Below are 11985 nucleotides of genomic sequence, written 5' to 3'. Positions count from 1 at the left end.
GTTGGAAAAGGTTATAAGGGATAGGATTTATAATCATCCAGAAAAGAATAAATTGATTAGGGATAGTCAGCACGGTTTTGTGAAGGGAAGGTTGTGCCTCACAACACTGATTAAGTTCTTTGAGAAGGTGACCAAACAGGTAGATGAGAGTAAACCGGTTGATGTGGTGTATATGGATTTCAGCAAGGCATTCGATAAGGTTCCCCACAATAGGCTATTGTACAAAATGCGGAAGAATGGAATTGTGGGAGATATAGCAGTTTGGATCGGAAATTGGCTTGCTGAAAGAAGACAGAGGGTGGTAGTTGATGAGAAATGTTCGTCCTGGAGACCAGTTACTAGTGGTGTACTGCAAGGGTCGGTGTTGGGTCCACTGCTGTTTGTCATTTTTATAAATGACTTGGATGAGGGCGTAGAAGGATGGGTTAGTAAATTTGCAGATGACACTAAGGTCGGTGGAGTTGTGGATAGTGACGAAAGATGCTGTAGGTTGCAGAGAGACATAGATAAGCTGCAGAGCTAGGCTGAGAGGTGACAAATGGAGTTTAATGCAGACAAGTGTGAGGTGATGCACTTTGGTAGGAGTAACCGGAAGGCAAAGTACAGGGCTAATGGTAAGATTCTTAGCAGTGTAGATGAGCAGAGAGATCTCGGTGTCCATGTACACAGATCCTTGAAAGTTACCACCCAGGTTGACAGGGCTGTTAAGAAAGCATACAGTGTTTTAGCTTTTATTAATAGAGGGATCGAGTTCCGGAACCAAGAGGTTATGCTGCAGCTGTACAAAACTCTGGTGCGGCCGCACTTGGAGTATTGCGTATGGTTCTGGTCACCGCATTATAAGAAGGATGTGGAAGCTTTGGAAAGGGTGCAGAGGAGATTTACTAGGATGTTGCCTGGTATGGAGGGAAGTTCTTACGAGGAAAGGCTGAGGGACTTGAGGCTGTTTTCATTGGAGAGAAGAAGGTTGAGAGGTGAATTAATTGAAACATATAAAATAATCAGAGGGTTAGATAGGGTGGATAGGGAGAGCCTTTTTCCTAGGATTGTGACGGTGGGCATGAGTGGGCATAGCTTTAAATTGAGGGGTGAAAGATATAGGACAGATGTCAGAGGTAGTTTCTTTACTCGGAGAGTAGTAAGGGAATGGAACGCTTTGCCTGCAACGGTAGTAGATTTGCCAACTTTAGGTACATTTAAGTCGTCATTGGATAAGCATATGGACGTACATGGAATAGTGTAGGTTAGGTGGGCTTGAGATCAGTATGATAGGTCGGCACAACATCGAGGGCCGAAGGGCCTGTACTGTGCTGTAATGTTCTATGTTCTATGAATTGAAGGGAGTTTCACCAAATTTAGATCCAAATCTGGCGTGAGTTGAAAATTTTTCTTTAACTAATATGATATTACTACCTTTCCTCCCAACATTGGTATAGTTTCCAAAGTTTTACTTCTTTTGGACAATTGTTCTTGAGCTACCATTCATGGATTTGCCATATGACACAGTGTTTTGGGTTGTACTGATGGATCGTTCATGAGATTTTATTTCAAGAAACAAATCCCAATTCTTATTTCAGAGCCTCCTATCCCAATAAACATACCGAGAGTCCTGGAAAAGAAAAGCAAGCAACTGAAAGTGGATCCAAACAGCGTGAACTTCACTGGAGATGGGCCAGTGAAATCTGTGAAACTGCTTTATAAGCCGAATGACAGTGGTGCACAGTGGTCTTCAATAGTAGGTAAATAAAGTCATGTTAAAGAAATGGATAAAGTTGCCATTAAAAGAGACCAATTATGGTTAGTCTGTTATGCAAATCATTGAGAACTATATAATTATGACGATGGTTTTCCACATGACAATTTTCTCTTCACCCAACAACCATGTGATGTATAAGGAGAGAAAACCCATGATAAGCTGGGATAATGGGAACTGCAGATGCTGGAGAATCCAAGACAATAAAATGTGAGGCTGGATGAACACAGCAGGCCCAGCAGCATCTCAGGAGCACAAAAGCTGACCTTTCGGGCCTAGACCCTTCATCAGAGAGGGGGATGGGGAGAGGGTTCTGGAATAAATAGGGAGAGAGGGGGAGGCGGACCGAAGATGGAGAGAAAAGAAGATAGGTGGAGAGGAGAGTATAGGTGGGGAGGTAGGGAGGGGATAGGTCAGTCCAGGGAAGACAGACAGGTCAAGGAGGTGGGATGAGGTTAGTAGGTAGGAAATGGAGGTGCGGCTTGGGGTGGGAGGAAGGGATGGGTGAGGGGAAGAACAGGTTAGGGAGGCAGAGACAGGCTGGACTGGTTTTGGGATGCAGTGGGTGGAGGGGATGAGCTGGGCTGGTTGTGTGGTGCAGTAGGGGGTGGGAACAAGCTGGCTGGTTTTGGGATGCGATGTGGGAAGGGGAGATTTTGAAGCTGGTGAAGCCCACATTGATACCATTGGGCTGCAGGGTTCCCAAGCGGAATATGAGTTGCTGTTCCTGCAACCTTCGGGTGGCATCATTGTGGCACTGCAGGAGGCCTTTGATGGACATGTCATCTAAAGAATGGGAAGGGGAGTGGAAATGGTTCGCGACTGGGAGGTGCAGTTGTTTATTGCGATCCGAGCGGAGGTGTTCTGCAAAGCGGTCCCCAAGCCTCTGCTTGGTTTCCCCAGTGTAGAGGAACAGCAACTCATATTCCACTTGGGAACCCTGCAGCCCAATGGTATCAATGTGGACTTCACCAGCTTCAAAATCTTCCCTTCCCCCACCGCATCCCAAAACCAGCCCAGCTCGTCCCCTCCCCCTGCTGCACCACACAACCAGCCCAGCTCTTCCCCTCCACCCACTGCATCCCAAAACCAGTCCAGCCTGTCTCTGCCTCCCTAACCTGTTCTTCCTCTACGTTGGGGAAACCAAGCGGAGGCTTGGGGACCGCTTTGCAGAACACCTCTGCTCGGTTCGCAATAAACAACTGCACCTCCCAGTCACGAACCATTTCCACTCCCCTTCCCATTCTTTAAATGACATGTCCATCATGGGCCTCCCGCAGTGCCACAATGATGCCACCCGAAGGTTGCACGAACAGCAACTCATATTCTGCTTGGGAACCCTGCAGCTCAATGCTATCAATGTGGACTTCACCAGCTTCAAAATCTCCCCTTCCCCCACCTCATCCCAAAACCAGCCCCGTTTGTCTCCTCCCCCCACTGCACCACACAACCAGCCCAGCTCATCCCCTCCCCCCACTGCACCCCCAAAACCAGCCCAGCTCGTCACCTCCCTCCACTGCACCACACAACCAGCCCAGCTCTTCCCCTCCACCCACTGCATCCCAAAACCAGTCCAGCCTGTCTCTGCCACCCTAACCTGTTCTTCCTCTCATCCATCCCTTCCTCCCACCCCAAGCCGCACCTCCATCTCCTACCTACTAACCTCATCCCACCTCCTTGACCTGTCCGTCTTCCCTGGACTGACCTATCCCCTCCCTACTTCCCCACCTATACTCTCCTCTCCACCTATCTTCTTTTCTCTTCATCTTCGGTCCGCCTCCCCCTCTCTCCATATTTATTCCAGAACCCTCACCCCATCCCGCTCTCTGATGAAGGGTCTAGGCCCGAAAGGTCAGCTTTTGTGCTCCTGAGATGCTGCTGGGCCTGCTGTGTTCATCCAGCCTCACATTTTATTATCCATGATAAACTGTGCTCTTTCTTGGACTGCTTCAGGTTTGCAGCCAACTCTGCTTTAGAATTTGCTGGAACTGCATATTTGTATTTCAGGTACTAAATGGTACAAACTCTACCTGACAGAGAATGCGTTAAAATTACTTTAATTCCATATGTCTATTTGTATACAATGTTCACAGAACTAGATAAATAATGAGGTAAGTGAGCAATGAGTAAGAAATTTGGTGTGTAAATGCAAGTTAACTTGCTGGGACCAATGGGAGTGTCCGCATGCACCTAAACCCTGCCAAAGTTTGGCCACTTTGGCCTGCAAATGTGTCCTCTTCCAGCAGTTCTTCACTTAGGATCTTAGAGTCATTGTCATAAAGTCATACAGCACAGAAACAGACCCTTTGATCCACGTGTCCATACCAACCTCTTCCAAGTGCATTGAAACATAGAAAGTAGGAGCAGCAGTAGGCCATCCAGCCCTTTGAGCCGACTCTGACATTCATTATGATCATAACTGAGCATCTTACTCAGTAACCGCTATTCCTGCTTTCTCCCCATATCGTTAGATATCTTTAGCCCTGACAACTATGTCTATCTCCTCGAAAACATTCAATGTTTTACCATCAACTGCTTTCTGTTGTAGAGAATTCCATAGGCTCACCACTTTTTGGGTGAAAACATTTCTCATTTCGATCCTCAAAGCCCTATACGTTATCTAAGTCTGTGACCCCTGGTTCTGGACTTCCTGGTCACTGAAAACATCCTTCCTGCATCTGTCCTGTCTAATCCTCATAGAATTTTATAGGTTTCTGTAAGATTGCCATCATTCCTGTAAAGTCAAGTGAAGATGGTCATAACCGATTCATTCTCTCCCCATGCAGATAGAACATAGAACATAGAACATAGAACAGTACAGCACAGAACAGGCCCTTCAGCCCACAATGTTGTGCCGACCATTGATCCTCATGTATGCACCCTCAAATTTCTGTGACCATATACATGTCCAGCAGTCTCTTAAATGACCCCAATGACCTTGCTTCCACAACTGCTGCTGGCAACGCATTCCATGCTCTCACAACTCTCTGCGTAAAGAACCTGCCTCTGACATCCCCTCTATACTTTCCACCAACCAGCTTAAAACTATGACCCCTCGTGCTAGCCATTTCAGCCCTGGGAAATAGTCTCTGGCTATCAACTCTATCTATGCCTCTCATTATCTTGTATACCTCAATTAGGTCCCCTCTCCTCCTCGTTTTCTCCAATGAAAAGAGACCGAGCTCAGTCAACCTCTCTTCATAAGATAAGCCCTCCAGTCCAGGCAGCATCCTGGTAAACCTCCTCTGAACCCTCTCCAAAGCATCCACATCTTTCCTATAATAGGGCGCCCAGAACTGGACGCAGTATTCCAAGTGCGGTCTAACCAAAGTTTTATAGAGCTGCAACAAGATCTCACGACTCTTAAACTCAATTCCCCTGTTAATGAAAGCCAAAACACCATATGCTTTCTTAACAACCCTGTCCACTTGGGTGGCCATTTTAAGGGATCTATGTATCTCCACACCAAGATCTCTCTGTTCCTCCACGCTGCCAAGAATCCTATCCTTAATCCCGTACTCAGCTTTCAAATTCGACCTTCCAAAATGCATCACCTCGCATTTATCCAGGTTGAACTCCATCTGCCACCTCTCAGCCCATCTCTGCATCCTGTCAATGTCCCGCTGCAGCCTACAACAGCCCTCTACACTGTAAACGACACCTCCGACCTTTGTGTCGTCTGCAAACTTGCTGACCCATCCTTCAATCCCCTCATCCAAGTCATTAATAAAAATTACAAACAGTAGAGGCCCAAGGACAGAGCCCTGTGGAACCCCACTCACCACTGACTTCCAGGCAGAATATTTTCCTTCTACTACCACTCGCTGTCTTCTGTTGGCCAGCCAATTCTGTATCCAAGCAGCTAAGTTCCCCTGTATCCCATTCCTCCTGACCTTCTGAATGAGCCTACCATGGGGAACCTTATCAAATGCCTTGCTGAAGTCCATATACACCACATCCACAGCTCGACCCTCATCAACTTTTCTAGTCACATCCTCAAAAAACTCGATAAGGTTTGTAAGGCATGACCTACCCCTCACAAAGCCGTGTTGACTGTATTTGATCAAGCCATGCTCTTCCAGATGGTCATAAATCTTATCCCTCAGAATCCTTTCTAACACCTTGCAGACGACAGACGTGAGACTTACTGGTCTATAATTGCCGGGGATTTCCCTATTTCCTTTCTTGAAGAGAGGAATTACATTTGCCTCTCTCCAGTCCTCAGGTACGACTCCAGTGGAGAGCGAGGATGCAAAGATCTTCGCAAGTGGCGAAGCAATTGCATTTCTCGCTTCCCAAAGCAGCCGAGGACAAATCTGGTCCGGGCCTGGCGACTTGTCAATCTTAATGTTTGACAAAATTTTCAGCACATCAGCTTCCTCTATCTCTATCCATTCCAGCATGCACACCTGCTCTTCAAAGGTTTCATTCACTACAAAGTTCGTTTCTTTCGTAAAGACAGAAGCAAAAAACTCATTTAGGGCTTCCCCTACCTCCTCAGGCTCCACACACAAGTTCTCTATGCTATCCCTGATTGGCCCTACTCTTTCTTTGATCATTCTCTTATTCCTCACGTAAGTGTAAAATGCCTTTGTGTTTTCCCGGATTCCTTCTGCCAAGCCTTTCTCGTGCCCCCTCCTTGCTCTCCTCAGACCATTTTTGAGCTCCTTCCTTGCCTGCATGTAATCCTCTCTAGCTGAACTTGACCCTAGCTTCCTCCACCTTATGTAAGCTACCTTCTTCCTTTTCACAAGAAGCTCCACCGCTCTCGTCATCCAAGGTTCCTTTATCTTACCCCTTCTTGCCTGTCTCAGAGGGACATATTTACTCATCACTCCCAACAACTGTTTCTTAAACAGTCTCCACATGTCTATAGTTCCCTTACCATGGAACAACTGCTCCCAGTCCATGCTTCCTAACTCATGTCTAATCGCATCATAGTTTCCTCTTCCCCAATTAAATATCCTCCCATTTTGCCTAATCCTCTCCTTCTCCATAGCTATGTAGAATGTGAGGCAGTTATGGTCACTATCTCCAAAATGCTCTTCCACCAAAAGATCTGATACCTGCCCCGGCTCGTTTCCGAGCACCAAGTCTAGAATGGCCTCTCCCCTCGTCGGCCTGTCAACGTACTGCGTTAGGAAACCCTCCTGAACACACCTTACAAAAACAGCTCCATTCAAATCTTCTGCTCGAAGGAGGTTCCAATCAATATTGGGAAAGTTAAAGTCACCCATTACAACAACCCTACTGCGTCCACACTTTTCCAAAATCTGTCGACCTATGCTTCCTTCAATCTCCTTGCTGCTATTGGGGGGCCTGTAGTAAACCCCTAACGAGGTGACTACTCCCTTGCTGTTCCTAATTTCCACCCATACTGACTCAGTAGGCAGATCTTCCTCGACAATGGAAGCTTCTGTAGCTGTGATACCCTCTCTGATTAGTAGTGCTACACCCCCGCCTCTTTTTCCCCCTCCCTATTCTTTTTAAATGTTCTAAACCCTGGAAGATCCAGCAACCATTCCTGCCCATGAGAAACCCATGTCTCTGTTATGGCCACAACATCATAGCACCAGGTACTGATCCATGCTCTAAGTTCATCACTTTTATTCCTGATACTCCTTGCATTAAAGCAAACGCACTTTAACCGATCCCTTGGTTCCTTCCCAGGAAAATCCTTCCCACTAGCTGGTCTACCTCTTGCTACTGCCTCACCTGCATCAACGCTCACCTCTGGTATACAGCTCAGATTCCCACCCCCCTGCCATACTAGTTTAAACCCTCTCGAACTACTCGAGCAAACCTTCCACCCAGGACATTGGTCCCCTTCCAGTTCAGATGCAACCCGTCCTTCTTGTACAGGTCCCACCTTCCCCAGAAGGCATCCCAATTATCTACATATCTGAAGCCCTCCCTCCTACACCAGCTGCGTAGCCACGTGTTCAGCTGCGCCCGCTCCCTGTTCCTCACCTCGCTATCTCGTGGCACCGGTAGTAAACCAGAGAACACTACTCTGTTCGTCCTGCTCTGCAGCTTCCATCCTAACTCCCTGAAATCACTTTTTATATCCTCAATCCTATTTCTGGCTATATCATTTGTGCCGATGTGAGGTATTCACCTTGAGGAAATCATGTGATGTCCTAATAGTGTTTTAGAGGTAGTAGGAACTGCAGATGCTGGAGAATCTGAGATAACAAAGTATAGAGCTGGATGTACACAGCAGGCCAAGCAGCATCAGAGGAGCAGCAAGGCTGACATTTCAGGCCTAGACCCTTCATCAGAAAAGGTCTAAGCCTGAAATGTCAGCCTTCCTGCTCCTCTGATGCTACTTGGCCTGTTGTGTTCATCCAGCTCTACGTCTTGTTATCTCTTATGTCCTAATAGTGACCTGTGCATTATTGAACTGGTCTCACACACTTTGGATGTTATTTGCCTAAAATATGCTAGTCCCATGTGTACTAAATCACTTCAATGTGCCGATTGACAATAAATGTTACTGAAATACAATGGAACAAAATTTTGGCTAAAATTAAGAATTGTTTTGTCTCCACTATTTCAGTTGATAATAATGAGCCAATCACACTGATGAATTTGAAACCTTCAACGAGTTACCTGGTTCGGGTACAGCTCACTCGTCCTGGAGAGGGAGGAGAGGGCCCCCCAGGTCCTGATGCTATCTTGGAAACGGATTGCCCAGGTAAGTTTTTAGATCTGTCCAGTTGATTATTCAAACCTGTTGCCAACATCTTCATAAACTAAAATTTCTTGAGGCAAATTCGTAGATACGCACAGCATACAATGACTGCCACAGTGGGTAGCGTCATTGCCTCTAAGCCAAAACCTCAAGTTGATTCCTGCCCTAGCACTTGATAGTCAAGGAAGGTGCATTTGTAATGCAATCAAATATATTGAGTACCATTCTGCATATCCTTCTGACATACTCCAATGACAGACTGTAAGAGTAGGAGAGATTCATGGTCAGAAATATGGTAGAAAGTATAATGGAGTCTCTACCATCAATGTCCACAGCTCCAGTCAACAGCATATGTGTACACGTTGTCACTTCCCAAGTGAACTGTAACATTATCACACAGCAAAATGGACAGTTCTGTCATACAGAATGCTGTGAGTGTTTTATGCTTAGAAATAACCCTTGTTTATGTACAGTACGATATTCCACTTCCATGCTCCTGTTGTAGGTAGAGCCTTAGCTCCAAAAAAGGCATCTTGGATATCCACCCTAACATAGTGTAGACAAAATTACTGATGCATAGCACAATGCAGCTCATATTTTAGTATCATTCCTGAATATGATGCATTTCATAAGTTAAGGAATTTGAATATCTGCATGCCAACGCCTGTTCACAAAGCTGATTGTCCACCACAGCAAAGGAGAGAGTAGAGCATGGAGCATAGAGCATAGAACAGTACAGCACAGTACAGGCCATTCGGCCCACAACATTATGCCGACCTATTCTCCTAATCAAAGATCAAATTACTCTGCTTACCCTACATTTTACTATCATCCATGTGCCTATCCAAGAGTCGCTTAAATGTCCCTCGTGTATCTCACTCCACTACCACCACTGGCAGTGCATTCCACATACCCACCATAGTCTGTTTAAAGAACCTACCTCTGACATCTCCCTATACCTTCCTCTAATCACCTTGTAATAGTCATTTCTGTCCTGGGAAAAAATCTCTGACTATCCACTCTGCCTATGCCACTTATCATCTTTTACATCTTGATCAAGTCACCTCCCATCCTTCTTCGCTCCAATGAGAAAATACTTAAGACAAACATAGACAATGCTGGAAAAACATGTTTGGCAGCATCAGTGGAGCACATCTCTGTCTAGCTAGACCTGTTGAGTTTTCTGGTATTCTGTGTTGTTTCAGATTTCCAGCATCCACAGCAGTTTGCCTTTAGACAATATTTAAGGTATGTCAACAATTCAGAAATGGATGTTGAATAACTTGTAATTACTAATGGACACAGCCATATTAATCAGCATATCTCCTATAAAGATGACACTTATCCACAAGATTAATTTTGCATTGTTTGTCCTGTATAACAGATGTAAATGGCTTTGTTATCTTTCCATTGGAAATACTGCATTGTGGCTTTGTTCGTTGTAACTCATTCTCCGTGTTAATGCGCCAGTATTCAGTTCCTTTCCTTTTCTTTCGTCAGAACCCACCATGGTGGCAAAGATTGACCGGGCCTTGGCCGAGGGTAGGGACACTATCTCAGTCAGCTGGAACGTCTCCAAAGATCATGAGCCTGGAACTGGGTTTGTTGTTCGTGTCACTGGCTCTGGAAATTCTATTAAGAAAGAGGTTCGCGTGCAGCCCCTGTCAGTCCGGTCAACACAGATAACAAATCTACAACCTGGAAAAGCATACAAGGTGGACGTCATGGTATACCATTGTGACAGTCTAGGGCCACCATCGGAGTCAGTCATGGTGGAGGTAGACGGAGGTAATGTAGGACATTTGACAGCTTTTTAAATACTTTTTCCAAACAATTGCACCTGGAAAGTTACAGAATACTGAATGGCCTGGACAGAGTGGATGTTGGGAAGATGCTTCCACTGGTAGGAGAGACTAGGACCCGAAGGCACAGCCTCAGAGTAAAGGGAAGACCTGTTAGAACGGAGATAAGGAGACTCTTCTTCAGCCAGAGAGTGGTGAATGTATGGAATTCACCGCCACAGAAGGCTGTAGAGGCCAAGACATTGAGTATGTTTAAGGCTGAGATGGATAGGTTCGTGATTATCAAGGGGATCAAAGATTATGGGGAAAAAGCAGGGGGATGGGGTTGAGAAACTTATCAGCCATGATTGAATGATGGAGGAGACTCAATGGGCTGAATAGCCTAATTTCTGCTCCTATGTTTTATGGTCTTATAAAGTAAATCAGAGATTTTCAGTTGCTTTTACACAATTGGGATTTGTAACCTTCTTTATGAGAGATTTTTTTTAAAAATTAAAACAATGATATAAAGTTACTGAATAAAAACACTTTTATCTTACCATCTCAGATTACTTGTGTTAAATTTAATTGTGACTTTCAAAGAGTACTCTGGAGACAGCATGAAATAATTTAGGATGAAAAAGAAACATTTCCTTCAAAATTTTCCTGATTATCATGACAGTTGGTAGCTGAAATATCAGCAACAATGTCTTAAAGAAGACATTCTCTCTTGTTGCATGGTATAATGTCCCATGGTGTTCAATGTTACAGAGACAGCATATTCTGTATTTCAGCTCAATGTCCTGTGCTATCTGAGTTACACAACATCGTGTTCCATGATATTCTTTGTTACACAGAGTACAGTTCCATTGTAATTCCTGGTTTAACAAGGCACAGTCCTATGATGTGTAATGTCCATTTTACAAAGGCTATGTGCCCATAGAGAGTGAGGCAATGGCTCAGTGGTATTATTGTTGCACCTATTAATTTTTTTTTTAAATCCCTGATGATGTTTTGCGTACACAGTTTCTAACCCCCCTGTGGCAAATGGTGAATTTTAAATTCAATAAAAGCCTGGGACTAAGAGTCTAATGAAGTCAGTTTAGGGAAGCAAACTGCAGTCATTACCTGGTCATCCTGTAAGTGACTCCAGACCCAGTGTAATGCAATTGACCCTTAACTGTCCTCTAAGCAATTAGGGATGAGCAATAAATCTGGCCTGGTTAGTGATGCCCACATCTTGTGAATGAATTTTTAAAAATCTCTCTGTCATACAGACTATTATCTCTTGAAACTTTCATGTTTTACAGTGGTATCAAAATGAATTTATCACACGGAATGTAGTGCCATGGTGTATATTTTGGTATTTTCTACAATGATCACTCTTGGTATATTTTGGTGTTTGCAACCTTTACCACTATGTGCTATCCGTAAGGCCATTTGAGGCAGCTTGCTCTTTTATCTTGGGTTTATCAAGTGATTAGTAGTAAAGGATAGTAAAGGATTCCTGGATAAAGAGAATTTCTTTTTTATTTGCTCATGGAACGTGAGCATCACTGGCTAGCCCAGCATGTATTGCCCAGAGGGCAGTTAAGAGGCAAACACACTGTTCAAGTCTGGAGTCACATGTAAGCCCAATCAGGTAAGGATGGCAGATTTTCTTCCCTAAAACAGTTTAACAAACCCTGTAGTTTTCAAGACAAACATCATTTAATTCCAGGTTTTTGTTAGATTTCACAATCTGCCTTCATAGGTTC

The 11985-nt window shown here is 44.8% G+C and overlaps 1 protein-coding gene across 1 annotated transcript in view; it reads left to right on the top strand.

The window, feature by feature from the left end:
• The window catches only part of tie1 (tyrosine kinase with immunoglobulin-like and EGF-like domains 1), an 89447-nt gene that overhangs the window by 51902 nt on the left and 25560 nt on the right, over positions 1 to 11985 (top strand). The window contains exons 10-12 of the mRNA XM_059648028.1: positions 1578 to 1739; positions 8313 to 8450; positions 9948 to 10235. Coding sequence (XP_059504011.1) covers positions 1578 to 1739; positions 8313 to 8450; positions 9948 to 10235 — 588 coding nt within the window. The remainder of the gene's footprint in view (positions 1 to 1577; positions 1740 to 8312; positions 8451 to 9947; positions 10236 to 11985) is intronic.

The sequence above is a fragment of the Stegostoma tigrinum genome, chromosome 8 (genome assembly GCF_030684315.1).
Source record: "Stegostoma tigrinum isolate sSteTig4 chromosome 8, sSteTig4.hap1, whole genome shotgun sequence".
Classification (NCBI taxonomy): domain Eukaryota; kingdom Metazoa; phylum Chordata; class Chondrichthyes; order Orectolobiformes; family Stegostomatidae; genus Stegostoma; species Stegostoma tigrinum.
This window is presented reverse-complemented; position numbering and strand designations above follow the sequence as displayed.